This window comes from Coregonus lavaretus (genome assembly GCF_964263955.1).
Source record: "Coregonus lavaretus genome assembly, chromosome: 29".
Taxonomy (NCBI): Eukaryota; Metazoa; Chordata; class Actinopteri; order Salmoniformes; family Salmonidae; genus Coregonus; species Coregonus lavaretus.
This window is the reverse complement of record NC_140016.1, coordinates 28358533-28384094: the sequence shown is the minus strand read 5'-3', so window position 1 is coordinate 28384094 and position 25562 is coordinate 28358533. Positions and strand designations below refer to the sequence as shown.

The 25562-nt window shown below is 42.8% G+C and overlaps 1 protein-coding gene across 1 annotated transcript in view; it reads left to right on the top strand.

Moving 5' to 3' along the window:
- Positions 1 to 1250: 1250 nt before the first annotated feature.
- mgat4b (alpha-1,3-mannosyl-glycoprotein 4-beta-N-acetylglucosaminyltransferase B) overlaps positions 1251 to 25562 on the top strand; it is a 245132-nt gene continuing 220820 nt past the window's right edge. The window contains exon 1 of the mRNA XM_084147355.1: positions 1251 to 1662. Coding sequence (XP_084003481.1) covers positions 1566 to 1662 — 97 coding nt within the window. The 5' untranslated portion in view covers positions 1251 to 1565. The remainder of the gene's footprint in view (positions 1663 to 25562) is intronic.

Below are 25562 nucleotides of genomic sequence, written 5' to 3'. Positions count from 1 at the left end.
GTAACTCTGAGCCGGATGCAACTCTGAGCTGGATGTAATCTGAGCCTGATGCTGGATGTAACTCTGTGCTGGATGTAACTCTGAGCCGGATGCTGGATGTAACTCTGAGCCGGATACAACTCTGAGCTGGATGTTACTCAGCTGAGCTGGATGCTGGATGTAACTCAGAGCCGGATGCTGGATGTAACTCTGAGCCGGATGCGGGATGTAACTCTGAGCCGAATGCTGGATGTAACTCTGAGCTGGATGCTACTCAGCTGAGCTGGATGCGGTATGTAACTCTTAGCTGGATGCTACTCAGCTGAGCTGGATGCTGGATGTAACTCTGAGCCGGATGCTGGATGTAACTCTGAGCCGGATGCTATACTGGATGTAACATCCAGCATCTAGCTCAGTGTTACAGCCCCTACTGCTAATTTGTGTAGCCTATAAAACAGGTGTGTTCCAGTCAGGTGGGGAGAGAGATGCACTGCTCCTGCTGGCCCTAAAATGGAAGTGGTAGTTAGAATCCCATTTAACTGATTTGATTGTTATTATGGGCCTAATGTTCTAGGTAGGCTAAATAACTCATATGGATTTGGGCACCTGTTTTGCTTTCCATGTTATAGCAGAAGTCAAATTAAATTTAAAGATGCACTGCAGAAATCGCTCCACCATTTCCTAATATCAGTTTGGAACAAAACAAGGAAGTATAGCGTAGAGAATCATTGTACCATCTAAACCGCTGTAAAATATATGTTCTATAACCAAAGATATTGTAATATCAGGTGTTTGAAGCTGGTGTGCAACAGTAAAAGACACAAAAACTAAACTTAAGAACGGAAGCACAGAAATACTGCACGTGTAGCTCAGTTGGTAGAGCATGGCGCTTGCAACGCCAGGGTTGTGGGTTCGATTCCCACGGGGGACCAGTATATATATATATATATAAATGTTTGTACTCACTAACTGTAAGTCGCTATAGATAAGAGCGTCTATCTATAACACATTATATAGAATTTGTTATGTGAATTTGGTCGGGTCGCCCAAAAAGTTATTGCAGCTTTAAAGCACTATATCTCATTTGTCAGCGAAGTGTGTTGATAAGGCTATTACATTTTGGCCTCTTGCCCCCCCCCGAATATGGAGAAGCAGTTGTAGGCTACCTCGGCACATATGACATTCAATTCATGAGCGAAATATGAAGATTCATGATATGAAGTATGAATATGAAGACTGGGATATGAAAGTCAACCTGGAGCTGCTGCCTCACACATTTCCCAACGCCCACTAGCAGAGTCGCAACACTACATGGCATGCCTCTTAACCACTACGTCCGCACTGACTCGAGGATAGGCGAGAGAGAAAAAATACCCCCCCCCCACACACACTTTTCTGGCAACCCCTCCCTGCTTGTGCAAATGAGTAGTCAACCCGAGGGCAGATCGCCGCGCAATAACAAACCCAGCCTCGGCTCTGACTGCCAGGAGTGAAGAGGCATTTCTCTACTGGAAGTTCCGCAAACGAGCTGAGAGAGCCCAGATACCCCGCACTCCCGGTTCGGACATGAGCCCGGGGATCCGGAGATGAGGCTCCGAAATGGCACCTTCCTAACGGTCGTATTGTTCGGTCTATGCGGACTCATTTCGCTCTCCTGGTACACTGCATTCAGCAATTCCAAAGGTAAAGTAGCCGCTATATCACACCACGAGGCGGGGGCGTGTTTAGGCGATTTGATAGATTTCGTCTGCTATTGGAGACGAACTACACAATATCGGTCTGATATCGTGTAACTGTGTTTGGAAATAAACAGCTGGTGTTGGTGTATGATATTTCAATTTCCTGTTATCCATCGACCATGAGGAATAGTCTAACGTTTTCACCGGGTGGCACCAGTGTCAGACCCCTCTACCTTTGTCATGCGTTTTCCTTGCAACCTTTGCCTACATTGAACAGATTATGTTGATAAATACATCATTTTAAAGGCCCCCAAGACATGCGTTTTTATATTCCTCAGCCTGCGCGGGCAGAGTAATTGTGGTATCCTTTCCATTGTATGGACATAGTGTTGACATTATGAATCAGATGATTGCTCAAAGTGCGCATCTCAGGCAGCAATATTGAAACAAAGTAGCTGTAGATAGTGAATTCTGATACAATGTTTGTGAGGAAAAATGTAACCTCAAGCTTCAGGTGCCAGTGCATTTTGTATGTAGGCAATGGATGGATCTTTTCCACTTGGTTTAAACATTTATGGAGCTTTGTTTTGAGTGTTTTGAAGTTGTTGGGCAAGCAGACTTGCCTGTTCCTAGGCTGATAGGCTACTGTTTATACAGGCTATCAGCCCAATTCTGATCATTTGCCACTAATTGGTATTTTGACCGATCTTATCTTTTGCCAATAATTGGGCAAAAGATCAGAATTGGGCTGCCTGTGTAAACGCAGCCAGAGTCCCTCAAAGTGCTGTCTGGTATACTGTATGTATTGACAGTTCACACACAGGTCTTTCATCGAGCCCCAATAGTGTTGGAAGCATTGCACTCCCCTTTGGTCCATGCCAAGTGTTGCATAAACACTCAGAGGATATCACAAACAAAATCAGAACTATTGATATATTCCTCTATAGTGGTAATTAGTCACGCAATTCTGCACAGAAGTCACTTGATTAAGTCTCTATACATGTAAAGAGGAACTTGAAAGCCACTGCCTCTCACAATGTTGTTGGGAACTCCAATGCATGATGTCATGATTAATGATTAAACAAATCTTACAAAAATGTCACGAGGAAAAATTCCCAATCGATTACTATGGTAGATCTGAAATTCAGCCGTTTTTCCCTATTATGAGCAGCTGCCAAATTCCCTGGACATTTGATAGAAACTTGATAGGGTCATGACTCATGCCTATTTCTAGTTGGTTTCACACAGATGGTATCGACCCCTTGAAAAGCTGCAGACCATTCTTCTCAGGAGCCAATACAGTGCCTTGCAAAAGTATTCATCCCCCTTGGCGTATTTCCTATTTTGTTGCATTACAACCTGTAATTTAAATGGATTTTTATTTGGATTTCATGTAATGGACATACACAAAATAGTCCAAATTGGTGAAGTGAAATGCAAAAAATTACTTGTTGAAAAAAATTCTAAAAAATAAATAATGGAAAAGTGGTGCGTGCATGTGTATTCACCCCCTTTGCTATGAAACCCCTAAATAATATCTGGTTTAACCAATTACCTTCAGAAGTCACATAATTAGTTAAATAAAGTCCCCCTGTGTGCAATCTAAGTGTCACATGATCTCAGTATATATACACCTGTTCTGAAAGGCCCCAGAGTCTGCAACACCACTAAGCAAGGGGCACCACCAAGCAAGCGGCACCATGAAGACCAAGGAGCTCTCCAAACAGGTCAGGGACAAAGTTGTGGAGAAGTACAGATCAGGGTTGGATTATAAATAAATATCAGAAACTTTGAACATCCCACGGAGCACCATTAAATCCATTATTAAAAAATTGAAAGAATATGGCACCATAACAAACCTGCCAAGAGAGGGCCGCCCACCAAAACTCACGGACCAGGCAAGGAGGGTATTAATCAGAGAGGCAACAAAGATACCAAAGAGTGAAGCATGGTGGTAGCAGCATCATGCTGTGGGGATGTTTTTAATCGGCAGGGACTGGGAAACTGGTAAGAATTACAGGGAAATTCTTGAGGGAAACCTGTTTCAGTCTTCCAGAGATTTGAGACTGGGACGGAGGTTCACCTTCCAGCAGGACAATAACCATAAGCATACTGCTAAAGCAACACTCAAGTGGTTTAAGGGGAAACATTTAAATGTCTTGGAATGGCCTAGTCAAAGCCCAGACCTCAATCCAATTGAGAATCTGTAGTATGACTTAAAGATTGCTGTACACCAGCGGAACCCATCCAACTTGAAGGAGCTGGAGCAGTTTTGCCTTGAAGAATGGGCAAAAATCCCAGTGGCTAGATGTGCCAAGCTTATAGAGACATACCCCAAGAGACTTGCAGCTGTAATTGCTACAAAATGTGGTTCTACAAAGTATTGACTTTGGGGGGATGAATAGTTATGCATGCTGAAGTTTTCTGTTTTTTTGTCTTATTTCTTGTTTGTTTCAAAGTGGTAGGCATGTTGTGTAAATCAAATGATACAAACCCCCCCCCCCAAAATCCATTTGAATTTCAGGTTGTAAGGCAACAAAATAGGAAAAATGCCAAGGGGGGTGAATACTTTCGCAAGCCACTGTACAAACACTTAGCACCACAATGGAAGTGCACCTTCACTGTGTTGGGTTTGTGCAGTGTGCCCCTGAGCTTTGGATGCGTCGTCATTTGTTCATTCTGTTAGGACCCTGCACATGAAGATTAAAGATGCACTATGCAGAAATCGCTCCGCCATCTCCTGGTTCACCTAATTTCAGTTTATGTGACAAAACAAGCAGTCATTGTGTAGAGAATCATTGTACCATCTAAACCTCTTTTAAATATAATTTCCATAACCAAACATATTGTACAGTGGGGAAAAAATTATTTTGTCAGCCACCAATTGTGCATGTTCTCCCACTTAAAAAGATGAGAGGCCTGTAATTTTCATCATAGGTACACGTCAACTATGACAGACAAATTGAGAAAAAAAATCCAGAAAATCACATTGTAGGATTTTTAATGAATTTATTTGCAAATTATGGTGGAAAATAAGTATTTGGTCACCTACAAACAAGCAAGATTTCTGGCTCTCACAGACCTGTAACTTCTTCTTTAAGAGGCTCCTCTGTCCTCCACTCGTTACCTGTATTAATGGCACCTGTTTGAACTTGTTATTAGTATAAAAGACACCTGTCCACAACCTCAAACAGTCACACTCCAAACTCCACTATGGCCAAGACCAAAGAGCTGTCAAAGGACACCAGAAACAAAATTGTAGACCTGCACCAGGCTGGGAAGACTGAATCTGCAATAGGTATGCAGCTTGGTTTTAAGAAATCAACTGTGGGAACAATTATTAGGAAATGGAAGACATACAAGACCACTGATAATCTCCCTCGATCTGGGGCTCCACGCAAGATCTCACCCCGTGGGGTCAAAATGATCACAAGAACGGTGAGCAAAAATCCCAGAACCACACGGGGGGACCTAGTGAATGACCTGCAGAGAGCTGGGACCAAAGTAACAAAGCCTACCATCAGTAACACACTACGCCGCCAGGGACTCAAATCCTGCAGTGCCAGATGTGTCCCCCTGCTTAAGCCAGTACATGTCCATGCCCGTCTGAAGTTTGCTAGAGTGCATTTGGATGATCCAGAAGAGGATTGGGAGAATGTCATATGGTCAGATGAAACCAAAATATAACTTTTTGGTAAAAACTCAACTCGTCGTGTTTGGAGGACAAATAATGCTGAGTTGCATCCAAAGAACACCATACCTACTGTGAAGCATGGGAGTGGAAACATCATGCTTTGGGGCTGTTTTTCTGCAAAGGGACCAGGACGACTGATCCGTGTAAAGGAAAGAATGAATGGGGCCATGTATCGTGAGATTTTGAGTGAAAACCTCCTTCCATCAGCAAGGGCATTGAAGATGAAACGTGGCTGGGTCTTTCAGCATGACAATGATCCCAAACACACCACCCGGGCAACGAAGGAGTGGCTTCGTAAGAAGCATTTCAAGGTCCTGGAGTGGCCTAGCCAGTCTCCAGATCTCAACCCCATAGAAAATCTTTGGAGGGAGTTGAAAGTCCGTGTTGCCCAGCGACAGCCCCAAAACATCACTGCTCTAGAGGAGATCTGCATGGAGGAATGGGCCAAAATACCAGCAACAGTGTGTGAAGACATACAGAAAACGTTTGACCTGTGTCATTGCCAACAAAGGGTATATAACAAAGTATTGAGAAACTTTTGTTGTTGACCAAATACTTATTTTCCACCATAATTTGCAAATAAATTCATAAAAAAATCCTACAATGTGATTTTCTGGATTTGTTTTTCTCATTTTGTCTGTCATAGTTGACGTGTACCTATGATGAAAATTACAGGTCTCTCTCATCTTTTTAAGTAGGGGGAACTTGCACAATTGGTGGCTGACTAAATACTTTTTTCCCCCACTGTATCTGTAAATCTGACTAAATATTAGCACTTCACTTCACATACTCATATACTTGTGGGCAATAACATTCAATCTGGATAACAAAACACATTTTAAGGCTAGAGAAATTAAACAACCAACACAGTCAACACCAAAACATGTTGGAGAGTAAGCATGGAGAACCAATTCCCAAAAGAAAACGAGACTCCTCGACTGACACAGATGATTTATGCTTTTCACCACCTGGAACGGTAAGTATAGAAATCGACTTGCTAAAGTCGATAAATGATAAATTTGGCATACTTGAACTAGTCAGTAAAGATATAGAGGAGTTCAAGGCCTCGAGATGTGTGACGAAAAAGCCGCGACAATGGAGAAAGAAACAAACAAGCTAAAAGGTACAGTCAATACTATTGAAACTGACATTAAAGAACTTAAAAAAGAAAACATGTTTCTGAGAGAAGCCTTACTTGAAATACAGACTAGATCTATGCAAGAAAAGATTTCCTGGTTAAAGCACTACAGATCCCAGGTGATACTGTCGATCAAACTCCAACATGTATATCGTTTCGGACAGAGAGGACAGCGATACGAGTGCCAAATTTGCATTCTTTAAGGATAAATAATTTTTTAAAGCCTGGGCAAGACTCGCTGGCATGAAAATAGGCATTAATTATCAGTTCCCGAAGGAAATTGCAGAACGGTGCAAAGTTCTGTACCCACTCTTCAAAGTGAATAGATTAAAAGGGAAACGTGTAGCTCTCATAGTCGATAAACTGTACATTGACTGTTCCAAGACTACTCCATGGCTATTCTAAATAATGCAAAGTTCCCATAGAGCAGTCGAATAATGGAACACCCAATACTATCCATGGTAGGGATTATAATAGAAATAGGAAAACAATCAAATACTACTACAAATACACTATACCATTCAAAATAGGGAATGTTGTAAAAATAATTAGTATTCGACTCTCTATTTATAGTATTCATAAATAGATAAAAGACAGTAGTAGAAGGACAATTATTGAAATAATATAAGGTACTGGAACACAAGTACTCAAAAGTCCGAAATTAGGTAGGAGTCAACATGGTAGATAAACACACAGCAAACAGAAGACATAGAAGTCACAGTATGTGGGTATGTGTGGGTGTATATGTGGGGGGAGTGTGGTTGTGATTGAAGATGGGGTGTGTGTTTTTGTGATTGGAAAGGTGTGGTGAGTTACAGTGCATTTGGAAAGTATTCAGACCCCTTCACTTTGTCCACATTTTGTTACGTTACAGCCTTAATCTAAAATTGATAAAATTGTTTTTTCCCCCCTCATCAATCAACACACAATACCCCATTGCAAAATGTATTACAAATAAAAAACGTACATATCACATTTACATAAGTATTCAGACCCTTTACTCAGTACTTTGTTGAAGCACCTTTCGCTGCACACCTATTTTCACGTCTCTCCAGAGATGTTTGATCGGGTTCAAGTCCGGGCTCTGACTGGGCCACTCAAGGACATTCAGAGACTTGTCCCAAAGCCACTCCTGCGTTGTCTTGGCTGTGTGCTTAGGGTCGTTGTCCTGTTGGAATGTGAACCTTCACCCCAGTCTGAGGTCCTGAGCACTCTGGAGCAGGTTTTCATCAAGGAACTCTCTGTACTTTTCTCCATTCATCTTTTCCTCGAACCTGACTAGTCTCCCAGTCCCTGCTGTTGAAAAACCTCCCCACAGCATGATACTGCCACCACCATGCTTCACCGTATGGATGGTACCAGGTTTCCTCCAGACATGTCGCTTGGCATTCAGACCAACGAGTTCAATCTTGGTTTCATCAGACCAGAGAATCTTGTTCATCATGGTCTGAGAGTCCTTTAGGTGCCTTTTGGCAAACTCCATGTGGGCTGTCATGTGCCTTTTACTGAGGAGTGGCTTCCCTCTGGCCACTTTACCATAAAGGCCTGATGGTGGAGTGCTGCAGAGATGGTTGTCCTTCTGGAAGGTTCTCCCATCTCCACAGAGGAACTCTGGAGCTCTGTCAGAGTGACCATCGGGTTGTTGGTCACCTCCCTGACCAAGGCCCTTCTCCCTCGATTGCTCAGTTTGGCCAGGCGGCCAGCTCTAGGAAGAGTCTTGGTGGTTCCAAACTTCTTCCATTTAAGAATGATGGAGGCCACTGTGTTCTTGGGGACCTTCAATGCTGCAGAAATGTTTTGGTACCCTTCCCCAGATCTGTGCCTCGACCCAATCCTGTCTCAGAGCTCTACAGACAATTTCTTCGACCTCATGGCTTGGTTTTTGATCTGACATGCACTGTCAACTGTGGGACCTTATATAAACAAGTGTGTGTCTTTTTGAATTTAGCTCAGGTGGACTCCAAGTTTTAAAAACATCTCAAGGATGATCAATGGAAACAGGATGCACCTGAACTCAATTTAAGGCTCATAGCAAAGGCACTGAATAATTATGTAAATAAGGTATCTGTTTTTTTATTTCTAATAAATGTGCTAAAATTTGAACTGTTTTCACTTTGTCATTATGGGGTATTGTGTGTAGATTGAGGACATCTATTTATTTAATCAATTTTAGAATAAGGCTGTAACGTAACAAAATGTGGAAAAAGGGAAGGTGTCTGAATACTTTCCAAACGCACTGTTATGTATAAGTTGGAAGTAGAAGCCTAAGTGTTGTTGTCCATTAGTTTACTCCATTTAGGGGAGGGTTGGTAGGGTTAGGGGAAAAGAATAGAGGAAAATATATATGTTTTTAAAATCTATATGTAGACTCAAATTTCCAATCCCCCATATTTATTTTATAAATACAGTACCAGTCAAAAGTTTGGACACACCTACTCATTCAAGGGTTTTTCTTTATTGTTACTATTTTCTACATTGCAGAATAATAGTGAAGACATCAAAACTATGAAATAACACATATGGAATCATGTAGTAACCAAAAAAGTGTTAAACAAATCAAAATATATTTTATATTTGAGATTCTTCAAAGTAGCCATCCTTTGCCTTGATGACAGCTTTGCACACTCTTTGCATTCTCTCAACCAACTTCATGAGGTAGTCACCTGGAATCATCCCCAAAGAATGATGTTTCCAACTCCATGCTTCACAGTTGGGATGGTGTTCTTGGGGTTGTACTCATCCTTCTTCTTCCTCCAAACATGGCGAGTGGAGTTTAGACCAAAAAGCTCAATTTTTGTCTCATCAGACAACATGACCTTCTCCCATTCCTCCTCTGGATCATCCAGATTGTCATTGGCAAACTTCAGACGGGACATGCGCTGGCTTGAGCAGGGGGACCTTGCGTGCGCTGCAGGATTTTAATCCATGACGGCGTAGTGTGTTATTAATGGTTTTCTTTGAGACTGTGGTCCCAGCTCTCTTCAGGTCATTGACGTGGTCCTGCCGTGTAGTTCTGGGCTGATCCCTCACCTTCCTCATGATCATTGATGCCCCACGAGGTGAGATCTTGCATGGAGCCCCAGACCGAGGGTGATTGACCGTCATCTTGAACTTCTTCAATTTTATAATAATTGTGCCAACAGTTGTTGCCTTCACACCAAGCTGCTTGCCTATTGTCCTGTAGCCCATCCCAGCCTTGTGCAGGTCTACACTTTTATCCCTGATGTCCTTACACAGCTCTCTGGTCTTGGCCATTGTGGAGAGGTTGGAGTCTGTTTGATTGAGTGTGTGGACAGGTGTCTTTTATACAGGTAACGAGTTCAAACAGGTGCAGTTAATACAGGTAATGAGTGGAGAACAGGAGGGCTTCTTAAAGAAAAACTAACAGGTCTGTGAGAGCTGGAATTATTACTGGTTGGTAGGTGATCAAATACTTATGTCATGCAATAAAATGCAAATTAATTACTTAAAAATCATACAATGTGATTTTCTGGATTTTTGTTTTAGATTCCATCTCTCACAGTTGAAGTGTACATATGATAACAATTACAGACCTCTACATGCTTTGTAAGTAGGAAAACCTGCAAAATCGGCAGTGTATCAAATACTTGTTCTCCCCACTGTATATATGTGTGTATATATCTACATTTTACATTTACATTTTAGTCATTTAGCAGACGCTCTTATCCAGAGCGACTTACAGTTAGTGAGTGCATACATTATTTTATTTTTCATACTGGCCCCCCGTGGGAATCGAACTCACAACCCTGGCATTGCAAACGCCATGCTCTACCAACTGAGCTACATCCCTGCCGGCCATTCCCTCCCCTACACTGGACGAATTGTGCGCCGCCCCATGGGTCTCCCGGTCGCGGCCGGCTACGACAGAGCCTGGATTCGAACCAGGATCTCTAGTGGCACAGCTAGCACCGCGATGCAGTGCCTTAGACCACTGTGCCACTCGGGAGGCATCTATATATGTATATGTGTGTATATATTTATATATTAAAGAAATATGGGGGATTAGAAATTATGCAGACAATTACGTTGATAGAAGCCGCAATCTATTTGCAATGTTGAAGCTCATCCACCCCCTAAAAAAGTATATAATAATAGCAGTCCAAATATAACAATTCGACAATTTATCCTGGGGTCTTTACACTTTCCTGATGGCTATGTTTAGGTTGTGCTACAGAGAGGATACATTAGGCACATAGAGTAAAGCATAGACTAATGTGAAGAAAGCTGTATTCTGAAATCAATCAACTCCAACAAATTCACTGCATCATATCACAATAATGACATATATTCCCCAACAACTTTATGATTACCAGGGAAGGCAAGGAGTGGGGAAGGGGTGTGTGCACTGTAGCTTATTAAGACTGATAACATACCTCCTATTCTGACTTAATTGTTGAGTAACTGTGACTCCTCTCTGTGACCCCCCCCCCCCCCCCCCCACGCTATTTTCTGCCAAGACATCATCCTCTTTCTCTCCTCAGCGTCATCATCATCATCATCATCATCATTACCACGGTTTTCTGTTGAAGGCCTTGTTTCTGGCTTTTGCATCCTCTCTACTGTCATGTGCGGTTGACTGGAGTGTGTGTGTCTGATATTGACTCCCAGACTGATGGCAATTAACTCGGGAGCGAAACGGGGAGAGATTGCTCTGCTGTGTGTGTGTGTGTGTGTGTCAGTATTACTTGACGTGCCCCTCTGAGCCAGCACTCGGGCAAATTAATTCAGTCAAGCAAACAGCTAAACGTGATTACAGAAGCTTGTTTGATACATTTATTCCAATGGGGGCTGAGGGCTGTTTCAATCTATGTGAGCTGGCTGAATAACACTGCACTAAACCTTGCCACTCGGCAGATGCCAATTTAATATCAACAGTGTCCGATAGGTCAATGTTCCCCAGGAATGAAGGGATTGAATAAGAAATTATTATTGATAAACAAATGCATGAATCAATTGGTAGATCGATCTCACAGGAGAGCGTGAGTCAACAAATTAGGTAATGGGAAAGTGGTCGAATGACTCAAGATGAAGACAAGGGCTTCTCTCTTTATAAAACTAGTTAGGTAGATCTTATGAACAGACATCTTTTCCCAGACAATTCTGGAGAATCTTTTGTTTTCTTTTCTTTTTCAAACACCAATTCCTTGTTTAGTTCCTCAGTGGCTTTCTGTCTGATGCGACTTGGCTCACGGAATTCCCTGGAGCACGATAACTCTTGGGAGATGTGAAAGTTGGTTTGTCACTGCTGGGCCACCACACACACACACACACACACACACAAGATACTTAAGATACACACTTTCTCACTCACTCAAACCACTCCAGGCCACACACATGCACGCACACACACACACAGAGGGCAGACAGCTCATACAGTAATTTCTTGGTGACTCATGTCCAGCTCACACACACACAAACTCGAAGACTACCGGGGCTCAGGCTCACATGCCCGGTCATGTCCTCAAGTAGCACACACACACACACAACAATTGTTTGCTGCCTGGTAGACATCCTTGCAGTCCCATGCTCTGTTTCGCTTTTGATTGAGCTTTTGCTGTGGTTTTGTTTAGCCTAATCTAATTTGGTCTCCAAAGTCAATGTTTTAGGAAACAGAGACTGGTCTTATCAAGGTTGGTGTCATTTTCCAAGCTGTAGTACATGTATAATGTGTGCACTGTGGCATTATCCATACCGCTATCAAGTGTACACTTGCCTTTGTCCACTCTTAAGTGCACACACAGACGAGGAGGGGTGATTCCGAGAGCGATGGAAATCTGGAATGACCCTTCATTCTCTCTCCTCCTCTCCTCTTTCTCTCCCCCGTTCCAGTGGGATGCATAAGGGCAGATCTCAGGAGACACTTATAGTCCCCCACTGCCTTTAGAGGTCTCACACAGAGTCCAAGTCCTTTGGAGAAAAAGGGAGAAACTGAATGAAAAGGGAGGTGGACCATTCTTGATACACACGGGAAACTGTTGAGCGTGAAAAACACAGCAGCGTTGCAGTTCTTGACACAAACCGGTGCGCCTGGCACCTACCACCATACCCTGTTTACATTTACATTTACATTTTAGTCATTTAGCAGACGCTCTTATCCAGAGCGACTTACAGGAGCAATTAGGGTTAAGTGCCTTGCTCAAGGGCACATTAACGTCATTTAGCAGACGCTTTTAGCCAGAGCGACTCACAAATTGGTGCGTTTACCCTATAGCCAGTGGGATAACCACTTTACAATTTTGGGGGGGGGGGGGGGGGGTTAGAAGGATTACTTTATCCTATCCCAGGTATTCCTTAAAGAGGTGGGGTTTCAAATGTCTCCGGAAGGTGGTGAGTGACTCCGCTGTCCTGGCGTCGTGAGGGAGCTTGTTCCACCATTGGGGTGCCAGAGCAGCGAACAGTTTTGCCTGGGCTGAGCGGGAACTATGCTTCCGCAGAGGAAGGGGAGCCAGCAGGCCAGAGGTGGATGAACGCAATGCCCTCGTTTGGGTGTAGGGACTGATCAGAGCCTGAAGGTACAGAGGTGCCGTTCCCCTCACTGCTCCATAGGCAAGCACCATGGTCTTGTAGCGGATGCGAGCTTCAACTGGAAGCCAGTGGAGTGTGCGGAGGAGGGGGGTGACGTGAGAGAACTTGGGAAGGTTGAACACCAGACGGGCTGCGGCATTCTGGATGAGTTGTAGGGGTTTAATGGCACAGGCAGGGAGGCCAGCCAACAGCGAGTTGCAATAGTCCAGACGGGAGATGACAAGTGCCTGGATTAGGACCTGTGCCGCTTCCTGTGTAAGGCAGGGTCGTACTCTCCGAATGTTGTAGAGCATGAACCTGCAGGATCGGGTCACCGCCTTGATGTTGGCGGAGAACGACAGGGTGTTGTCCAGGGTCACGCCTAGGCTCTTCGCACTCTGGGAGGAGGACACAGCGTAGTTGTCAACCGTGTTGGCGAGATCATGGAACGGGCAGTCCTTCCCCGGGAGGAAAAGCAGCTCCGTCTTGCCAGGGTTCAGCTTGAGGTGGTGATCCGTCATCCATACTGATATGTCTGCCAGACATGCAGAGATGCGATTCGCCACCTGGTTATCAGAAGGGGGAAAGGAGAAGATTAGTTGTGTATCGTCAGCGTAGCAATGATATGAAAGGCCATGTGAGGATATGACAGAGCCAAGTGACTTGGTGTATAGGGAGAAAAGGAGAGGGCCTAGAACTGAGCCCTGGGGGACACCAGTGGTGAGAGCACGTGGTGCGGAGACAGCTTCTCGCCACGCCACTTGGTAGGAGCGACCGGTCAGGTAGGACGCAATCCAGGAGTGAGCCGCGCCGGAAATGCCCAGCTCGGAGAGGGTGGAGAGGAGGATCTGATGGTTCACAGTATCAAAGGCAGCAGACAGGTCTAGAAGGACAAGAGCAGAGGAGAGAGAGTTAGCTTTAGCAGTGCGGAGCTAACTCTCTTTAGCAGTGCGGAGTTCAAAGGCACTTAAATCCTTTGTCTTTCTTATTCGCCCTCTGAATGGCACACCTACACAATCCATGTCTCAATTGTCTCAAGGCTTAAAAATCCTTCTTTAACCAGTCTCCTCCCCTTCATCTACACTGATCGAAGTGGATTTAACAGGTGACATCAATAAGGAATAATAGCTTTCACCTGGTCAATCTATGTCATGGAAAGAGCAGCTGTTCCTAATGTTTTTTACACTAAGTGTATTTCATGATGTGCAGCCTAACGTGCGCAATGATGTACAAAATCAGTGATTAAGTACATTTTTATTGGGTAAGCATTAGAATAAGCCACCTCAATATTCGCATCCGTAGGTGGTAATATCGTTCTAGGAGCTGATCCATCGTCAGTATTGTGAAATAATTTTAATGTTAAGGTAAGATGTGAATTGAGAAAGCTGATCTGAGAGCAGCGATGCCTTTCTTTCAGTATCGACACATGCTCCAACGACGCACTTAGTCTGTTTTCTCTGCGTGGTGTTTTGGGAAACACATGTTACATCTTCGGCCGTTGTAGGAAAGATGCATTGTTAAAACACACGTAAACCTAAGTTCCATCGCTATTGGGAAACCTGTCCCTGGCCTCCAAAGAGAACAAACACAGGACTTTACAAAAAGTGGTATAACATCATTTTGTGTTGCATGTTTAGATAGAGAGAACAAAGACAGGTGAAGTAGGCTTTTGTGTTCCCACTGTTTTCTCTATACACAGTCTAGGGAATATGGGTGACTGTTTGGTCAGTCACATGAAGGTTCGTTTTGTGTGTTATGGCTTTATTTAGACCTAGAATTGTATGGTCTGTAAATTAAATTAACAACTTTGCATGACCTTCATAGCTGCCTATAATTGTTTGTCATTCACTCACACACACACACACACACACACACACACACAAACACGTCACACACCAAGCTAGGTGTCAGGATGGTCAGGTGTTGGTATCATACAGCAGTTGGTCCGTCTCTTTTTTGGCTTGCCACACATACTGGCATAAGTGGCATTATTTACTGACAACGCTGGCAAGGATCTAGTTGGCAGCAGTTGGACAACCAGCATGCCCCTGCCAAGCCCTGCCCCTAACCCACAGCCTGCCCACATCAGGGCACAGAGAACCAGACAAGGGGAGGGGAACTGTTTTCAAAATGTTTGTGCGTGTTTGTGTAATGTCTGGGTAGTATCATTCTCATGTCAGTCCACACCTCATTGAATTCCTTTAGTGAGCATGCTAAAATTCACACTTAGTAGTTTTTATCAGAGCACCTCACATAGTCTTTGGGCTTTGGCTTTCAATGTATTGCTTTGAGCAAGTTTGACTGTGAATATTGATGTCCCATGAGTTGTAGATCCTGCAGTCTTGACTTGGAAGAAGGGTAGAGTCTGAATTATGGTGTGTTTTGGGCTCTAGGTGTCATTTTGTGGTGGAGTTGGTCGGTCGTCCAAGTTTTGCCTATGCTCTCAGTTCTTTCCCTCCTTAGTCAAAGTTGATGTGAAAGACTGAGACAGGAAGTGCTGTTTTTAGGTGCTACAATCTCCTCTGCCGCACTCTGTTGCTTTTCTCTGTCAAAAGGCACGAAGGCCTGTGTGTGTGTGTGTCAGCCCTCCATGTCCCCAACCCCTTGCTTGCGTGCAAACTGCACATGCAAGTTCCAGTGGTAACCTTGACAATAACCCTGGCCTTGGGGGGTGGGTGGTCCTAGTCATAAAATAATGCCCCATGGGTGGATTTACTGCATGTAGTGCAGAGTAAGAGGGGGAGAAATCCGGTAAGAGGAAAGGGTTTGTTTCATTTACATTTACATTTTAGTCATTTAGCAGACGCTCTTATCCAGAGCGACTTACAGTTATCCTCTGTGCATTTAACTGATTATTATATTTACTGAGCTTTTGTGTACTAAACTGTGTCTAATTTGTGGCAATGCATCAAGGCAATTTATCAATTAGAAAGCTATCATCCAAAAGGGATTCCCTATTGTTAGGGGACAAAATGAAACGGTGGTTTTGGTGTTATACTTTGTATTCCATGTAATAGACAAACTTATCAGGATCACCGAACACTTTATTTCATGAGGATAGGACCATTGCTGAGAAAAGGTCAAAAAGGTTGCGGACAGGTCAATGTTAATCCCTAGTCCATAAGGCACCAAATCAACTGTCTGGATTCTTAAATTCAACACTTTTTGTCCAACTAAATATATCTCAAGACAGGGTAGTCATATTGTTATGGAATTCTCAGGGTTGATGTAGAACACAGAGATAATTCAATTATAATTGTATTTATGGAATGAAAATGATATATTGTGCAAATGAGGCACTTAATATGCAAGGTAGCATGCACAATTACAGTAATTTAAGATCAATAATTTAAAGTAGTGTGGTCATATTATTAACAAATCTTCATGCTCTATGAAATTAGAATTTAAAAAAATATGATGTTTTATGCAAAACTGGGAGTTTACACTTAGTAAGGTGCAGCCTGTGCACGAACACACACCAACAAACACACGCACACACACCAGGGGTGGTAACAGAGTACATATAATTGGGATTACATAATCATGAACAAAAAGCAGGGTTACTATTTACCAATTAGTAACTGTTAGGCTGTATATATCACAGTTATGTTGTATGTTGTATTAGGCCTAAAGTGCCAAATAATATGCCCAACCGTGTGCCTGTGCCACCTGCATGCACACACACTGCATCCCCCCCCCCCCCCCCCCCACACACACAGTTCTCAGCATCCTCACACAGCACACACACAAACACACACCATATCACACATAGCCTAACACAGACACACACTTCTCACTAAGTCTGAACTGTAACATAGAAGGCTACTATTCTAATAACGTAGCATACTTCTAAGGTAACCTGAGTTGGGTTACATTGTAATGTTATTTTTGGTGTTGATGAGTTACTCTGGTGATGGGAGGATAAACTGCACCGTTTCCAGCAAATAATTAGCATAGGCTCAGAATAGACTGAGTGAGCTTCCTGCAATTCACTGGTAGTTAGCTATGTTTTTATCGATTATAGGGCTTTAGCCACTGAATTCTTGTAGTTTTTACTTGAAAGAATAAAACCATCAATCACAAAAATCGCCTTTGGCACAATACAGCCAATGCCGCACAGCGGTGCTCTCGCTCGTTGCCTCAGCGAACGGCGTCAAGCACTCCCACACAGCTAGCAAGCTAGCACTCGTCATGGAAATGGGGGTGTAGGAATGTGAATTTAGACCAATCCCTGACAACCCATACATCAAAACGAAGCTACGATGCTCTACTTTGTAACCTGCTAGGTTTTTTGTGAGTCTGATGAAAAAATTCAACGACAGAGCCGAAAATAAACGTTTCACCTTATATTTCAGGACTTTCCCATACTTTTGGCAATACAATGTTACATCGATCTTACTCTAGTAGGTAGAGGAATACCTTCCACCAAGAGGAAATATGAACACATCGGTTTTGCGGGTTTCACTAAAATAATTTAATGTTCTTAGCACGGCACTTGCTTTACATTTGGACTCATATCGCGTAAATATAATGTACAGTATTGGGATTTTTAGACATGGTTAACAACTGCCACATTAATGTTTTCAAATGATTTATTATGTATTTTGACATTTAGTGAAAACTGAATTGTTTACTGCAGTTTTATTTGTAGAATTCTCACATAGCGTCAATTGTTTGTCGCGTCACATAAGACCCTACTATTGTGCTTAATGGTGCACAGACTAACACAAAGGAACACTATTAAAGAACTTTGAAGTTTTACTGTCTAGACCAGGGTTTCCCAAACTCAAATAATCAACTAATCATTAAGCTTTGATAATTTGAATCAGCTGTGTAGTGTTAGGGCAAAAAACTAAAACGTGCACCCCTTGAGGTCCTGAGGACAGTTTGGGAAACGTTGGACTAGACCTTGGGTCAATTCATTCCCTACTCTCAACAACTTAAACTCGAGAAAATGTATTCATAAATTAACCTTACAATTCAGTTAATTTGTGTTTTCTGAGATACATTTTTTGCATAATAAGCTCTTCATTTTGAAAACTAATTGTTCAGCTGAAGTAGCTGAGGATAATGTTAGCTAAGCTGAGCATAGTTTTCCCTGTCATGTTTTTTTTAAATGTACAGTGGTGACTCCTTCCATGAATGAAATAATTATAAATAATGAATAATGCATGATACAGCCGCTGGAATATGAGCCGGCTAAGATGATTGTCCTCCCCATTGTTGACTTGATCAGATTGTTGTTAAACATTGATATAATACCGCCAATATATTCAGGACTTGATTAGGAAACAGTTTAAACATTGATTCTGGTATTGTCAACCTGTCTCTCCGGACAGCCTTCAAACTGACCAGCCGTCTAGATTGTGTGCATGCGCGCATGTGTCTCTGACTGTGTGCCTCTGTACGCCTGTGTGTGTGTGCCAGGGGCGTAGGAGCGACTCTGATATTGGGGGTGACACATTTTGCTATAGGGGACCGGGAGTATGCCCCCAGATTTTTGTTGTTGAAAAACTGGTTTTAAATGCTCATTTCGGGTGACTTTTAAGAAAAGGATACATACAAATCTTAATTTACAAATGGGCTAATTTACATGGTTTAGGGGGGCCTTGTAGAGGGGCACTTAATCTGGTACAGTCCAATCAGTTTTAGGGCCATGGCCATTCATACTGTACTGAATACCAGTGTGACTGTTAATGTGGATATGTTCAATTAAACAACCATTTTGTACACTTTCTCAGCTATTGTATGATTAATTTCCTGGTATTTGTCTCACTTCCCCATTGTCAGGTTGTTACTACTGCTGCTCTACATACTGTATGGTTTGAAACTTCACGTAATATTTTCAACTTAACATACAGGTGGACTCCAATCAAGTTGTAGACACATCTCAAGGGTGATCAATGGAAACAGGAGGCACCTGAGCTCAATTTTGAGTCTCATCGCAAAGGGTCTGAATACTTATGTAAATAAGGTATTTGTATTTTTGTATTTTTAATACATTTGCAAAAATGTCAAAAAAAATTTTTTTTACTTTGCCTTTATGGGGTATTGTGTGTAGATTATGGACATTTTTTATTTAATCCATTTTAGAATAAGGCTGTAACGTAACAAAATGTGGAAAAGGTCAAGGGGTCTGAATACTTTCCGAATGCACTGTATTCCAGCCGGTGTCTATTCCACAAGTTACCACCGGCTAAATCTATGACGTTAAAATGCCTATTTACTCTGTTCCATCTGACTGCGCAATCCACTGTCTCATCAGCCCAGCCAGGCAATTTATAAACTTGTTCTCCACAATAAAGAGCATCTAGTCATTTTCTCACATTTCTTTAAGACTAATATTTAGTTTTCAACAGCGGCGATTTGTGTAAACCTTGCTGTATGTCTCTCCGACATTTGCAGCATTGTTTCAATATTCTCTGTACTTTATTGAATGGGGTATTGTAGTAGGTGCCAGGCGCAACGGTTTGTGTCAAGAACTACAACACTGCTGTGTTTTTCACACTCAACAGTTTCCCGTGTGTATAAAGAATGGTCCACCACCCAAAGGACATCCAGCCAACTTGACATAACTGTGGGAAGCATTGGAGTCAACATGGGCCAGCATCCCTGTGGAACGCTTTTGACACCTTGTAGAGTCCATGCCCCTACGAATTGAGGCTGTTCTGAGGGCAAAAGGTGGGTGGCATGCAGACAGTTGCTAAGAACCTTACTTGCCAGGAGAAAGCTTATAGTTGCTCACATTTGTTATAACATATCAATGTTTATTCACATTCATACATTTTACTTAAACTTACTTTGTTGTTGCCAACTCAAAGTTGAGACGGGAACAGGACTCCTGCGGGTCCTGTGGGATTCTGTCAGGAATGAGAGTCATGTTCGGGACAGGATCAACAGTCCACAGGAACGGGCAGTATAGGAATAGTAATAAACTGAGTTTTTTGGGCCGAAATATGTAATGTGTGGAGCATTTAATAAAAACAACAACTATGTAAGCTAGGCCTAATATATTTTATTTAATAAAAAACTATATATATAAAAACAAAAAGTCATTTCCCCCCCTTCTATCTGCTCAATCTCACGCCTCGCTCCAGTTGTAGCCAGTCACTAGGCTACCTCGGATGCCAACCTACGTCAGTAGGCTAACTGATGTCTTGTTGCAGCCAATGACCCATCACTAGAATTGACATTAGAGCCAAGGAAAGACTGATGTTTTTACTAAACTTGATGTAGTTGTCTTTGACAATGAAGGAACCCAGTACACAGCTTGTAAAAAAAAAAAAATCAAATAGGCTACCAACCCGAGAGTGGGACAAGCAGCCTAAAGCAGCATAGCTGCTCTACTCCCAACAACTTTACCATTAAGCCCAATTGTTTGCGTATTTAAATGAACCCATGCCATCTGAGGTGAAGAGTGAAATAAAAATAGATCGATTTATGCAGTACTGCCGCTCAGGTTATAATTTTTTTATGTTCATGTTGTAAATGTTAATATGTTTTAAATGTTCATTTGTGCGCAGTGCTCAGCAGTAGGGTACAATTTTATGCTGGTGCTGAGCAGACCATCCTGCTGGGGTCTCTGTCCTCATCCTCCAGGCTTAATCGATCTACATTTAAGTAACTTATAATACGCTCTTATCCACAGAAAATGTAGGACTACGGTCAGTGCATTTAACTAAAATATGTAAGACAACCACATATCACAGTCGCATTACTGAAATTATTTTCTATACAAACACAATAGCCTACATATTTCTGTGCGCAAAAATGAGCATGGGACAGGAGTGATTTTTATCGGGAAGAGACAGGAACGTTCCGGAGTTATAGAATTGTTCCGGGATCAGGACAGTACAGGAAAAAAATGACAGGACAAGATGGGACAGGAATGAATTTTCACTCCCTATTCAACCTCTATTGCCAACAACAATTACTTTACCTGGTGTGGTGAGTAATGATGATGGTGGTGCTGCACAGTGCTTGTACTTGTAACAACCAAGAGTGATAACAAACAGTCATGTGGGCGGGGGAAGTGACTCAAGTTCCAGCAGCGGAGGCCTTTTCAAAATAAAAGTCCCTCAACGATTCTGACGACTTGTTTTTCAAAATAAGTCTTGCAGATTGTTTTGTTTTTTTGGGTGGGGGGGCATTTTACCTACTTCTAACATGTCCCCCAGGCTCCTACACCCTTTGTGTGTGTGTGTGTTTTCCCTGAAAAATGCTGAGCCTTCAAGCCGAACCAAAACTTCAGACCCGTTAAAAGACGTGGTTACTTATTCAACAGTGAAGTGGCCTGTGTCGCCCGTTTCCCAACAATTGAGGAAAGTCAGTACGACAATAGAAGACTGGGAAGCGGATGTTTTATTAACGTGAGCCTCCTAACCTACCCCAAACCCCTACCGGCTGCACCCTGGGGCGCCAATAAATAAACCATTTTATTTATTTAAAAAACCTTGAGGTGAAATATCCTTTTTCCAACAGGGGCATGACGATAGAACAATAACTCATACAGAAGACTATACCAAGGAAACAATAAACCACTTTTTTCCAGCAGAAAGACGATGCCCATAGCTTACCTATGATGTTGCACAACGATTTAAGTCAAGTCATCGTTTTAGTCATAGTATGATATATTTGGGGTTGAAGTGAAAAATCCTAAGTGGTAACTTCTGATATTTTCTGTGCCAACGCTGTGTGTTTCCCCTATGTTATGATGTGCTAATACTTTTCAGTCTACGTTTCTTTTCAGGACTGGGTTTTATTTTAATGTTACCACCTACCAGCACGGCATTGTTTATTAATCAGAAACACCTGCAAAGGTCTTCCTTTTCGGGAGTCGCGGCTGAGCAATAGCCTACACTTTGCCGCCTGTACCATGGAGCAAATTTAAAATTGTGGGTGTAAACTTATGTTTTTGCACCTCCACTTTTGTACCAGCAAATGATCCTAATCCATTGGATATTTTGTCAAATTTCACTTATTTGAGCTAGTCTGTATTTAAAAAAACAGATGACCATTTTATAAATGGTAAAATTGCATGTGATATGATTGCATTTTGGAAACCCGCTCCCCTCGTCGCCCCAAGATGAATGGTTTTGACCACGCTCCACTGCTTTGATTTGCTTTGATTGGTGCAGCTAGAAATCTTGTTGATCTATTTTGTGCTGTTAGATTTGTACTGGTGTTTCGTTTTGTGTCCGATGCCCTCGGGTGTTGTTATATATAATTTGCGGCATTAATCATGAACAAAGTCATTGTAGCCATTTCACTTCCCCTAGCTGTGAGAACCATGGCATGAGCACGGGTTGACTTGGCATTGCTGTAGCACAGCCAAATAACCTGCCAGCAGCCTACCAAAGGTTGCACCATGTCCATTACACTGTACAAAAACACGTCTCTAGTCCAAACCGTTCAATAGTCCGGCTATCCATATTACCAGAGCTTCATCTTATTCTTTCTATTTCTATGGCAGATTCACGGCCACAATTTATGGAAAATGCCAAAACTTTGGAGGTAACAATCGATGGCAAAGTTAAAGATATGCCTACTTGTTTCCCCTATCCATCTGTGGCGAAGTTTTCTCTAAATGCTTATGAGAAATCCAGCTCCAAAACCAACCATACCCAGCTGGCTAATCTTTTGAATACGGTGTAGCAACAACAGATTACATTAGCTAGCTAGATAAGGTTAGCATGCTAGCTAGCTACACTGACAGCTGTCAGTGCCCTACTTGTTATTTCTCCACTCTACGTGGAAATCACCACAATGTTCCCACCCCCAATTTGTGAACATATATTAGCAGCCTGCGTCATTCTTCGGAGGTGGAACCTAAACGAGAATTAGCGCTATAGGACTGGAATTACATCGATATAGGGGCGGCATTGCCCTCTGGTGGGGGCCTTTAAGAAAAACCATAGCAACCATGGCAAAACAGGTATCACCTCTTGCAAGTGCACACTTAATTTACCATGGAACTTCCACCATCATGGACTAAGCGGTGTTATGGGATTTTGTACCTGCGGGCAGCTGGAATAGGTTACCATGTGACCTTAGGTCAATGACTAATTTCACGGCTTCCTCTTTAAACTTGCACTGTGCAGAGTAGGCCTAGCCTTGTACGACCGTCCTGCTCTTGTGAGCGAACATTGTGTTTCGCTACATGGATTCACGATGAGGTGAAGTGAAATGAAACAAGAGTGTAGCGGTCAGGATGGTGGATCAAACTAGAGTAGGCCTGCAATGCCATGCAATTGGGTGAAGTTGCCCCAAGACATCTTGGGTCAGTTTTGCATTTCCCCCTGTAACGGTTAGGATTGGTGGAGGGGAAGAAGATCCTAGCTTCACCCCAGAGCTGCAATATAAGCAGGAAAAATACATCAGTTGATGCAAGGTTGACTGCAGCAGATGGGTACATTTTGCTGATAGAAAAAGTTACAAGGTGAGAAACGACTGCTGCAACCTGATTGATGGTGCGTGTTGTCTATCTCCTAGCTGCCTTTTACACCAGCCAGTCTTTGATGAGCAGCTCTTTCAGCAGCTGAACCACATTCGCAGTGAAGTGTATATATCTTGAGTTTGGGAACGTCCGACTCACTCGAATGACACGTCCGGTGCTCGACTAAAAACAAACGTTTCTAGCACAACAACATGCCCATTAATACTTGGGGAGACATATTGACTTCTTTGAAGGGCGCTATGAGGTAATTTGGTGGTGCGAGATCTAGCTAAAGAAATAAAGGAGTAAAGAATCGAGTCACGCTCTCTTGCCCCGTAGCTTTAATGATTTGTTAATTGCTGCAACGTTGATATAAAATGTTCATCAGGGTTTCCCAGACGACAATGGAATATGGTTTAAAGTTGTTTTTTTATGGTCATAAGTGGGTAGGGGGGCATAGCTCCCAAGGCAGAAACCGACTTGTCCCTCCTAATTTAGCCACAATGTCGCACATCATCTGGTCTGCTGTGTTTGTCTCTCATTATGCGAGCTGGAACGTGGCCAAAGGCCATATTATGCAACAAACGCACGCTTGATATCCATATGGAGAAAAGCATGTATGCGTGTGCGTGCACTCCAACACACACATAAAAAGCAAACAGAAGGACAAACACTCAGTGTGAACAGTTTTAGGACATGCGTTTGTCTACAAAACTTGTCATGGGGGACGTTCGTGTCTGTGAAGCAGTATACTAATTTGCGATGAGTAATGATAAAGTGAGCCTATATCTGTGTGTGGATGTGTGAGAGATTATCTCTCTACTATATTGGGATTATGACCGTGTGAGTATGTTTTGGTGGCTCATTGAGTCATAGTCCTGTAAGTGCAGGTATCTCATCGAAGCACGAGGTGTCCAGTGTGTGGTCCATAACACTGCCAGCTGTGTGTGTGTGTGGTCACACTACAGCTTGCTGCCAGAGATGTCAGGAGGATAGCATGTGATGCTACTCTATCTCTCTCCTCACTCTCTCGCTCTCTGTATCGCTCTCACTCTCTGTTTCGCTATCCTTCTGACCTAAAGGTCTAGTAGGTGGAGAGCGACGTTTACCCAGAGTGCAACTGCCTTAATGTTGCTGGACCCCAGGAAGAGTAGCTGCTGCCTTGACAGCAGCTAATGGGGATCCTTAATAAATACAAATACAAACAGTCCTGTGTAGGATACAGTAGCCTGTCTCCTGGGTGTCTTTCTGGAAAATGTGTGTTCCTTCCTGTCACTGACACGCAATGGCTTCCTCTCTCCCTCAGCTCCAAGTACCAACTACAGCACTGTTGGCATGCATGAAGGATAATTCAAATGACAGAATAAATACAGAAGACCTACAGTACCCTCAGAAAGTATTTATACCGCTTGACATATTCCACATTGTGTTGTTACAGCCTGAATTCAAAATGGATTAAATGGATTTACCCCATAATGACAAAGTGAAAACAGGTTTTAGAAAATATTGCTAAATGTATTGATGATGAAATACAGAAAGTTTCTCCCATTCTTCCTTGCGAATTTTCTCAAGCTCTTAAGTTAGATGGGGAAACAGCAATATTTAAGTATTTCCACAGATTTTCAATGGAATTCTAGTCTGGGTCTTGGCAGGGCCACTCAAGGACTTTCACATTCTTGTTATGAAGCCATTCCAGCATTGCTTTGGCTGTATGCTTGGGGTCATTGTCATGTTGGAACATAAATCTTTGCCCCAGTTTAAGGTTGTTTGCACTCTGAAGCAGGTTCTCATCAAGGATTTGCCTGTATTTGGCACCATTCATTGTTCCCTCTACCATTACCAGTCTCCCAGTCCCTGCCGCTGAAAAGCATCCCCATAGCATGATGCTGCCAGCACTATGCTTCATGGTAGGGATGGTGTTAGACGGGTGATTATTATAATTATAATGCCATTTAGCAGACGCTTTTATCCAAAGCGACTTACAGTCATGCATGCACAAATTTTTTGTGTATGGGTGGTCCCGGGGATCGAACCCACTACCCTGGCGTTACAAGCGCCGTGCTCTACCAGCTGAGCTACAGAGGACCAACATGTGATGAGCTGTGACTGGTT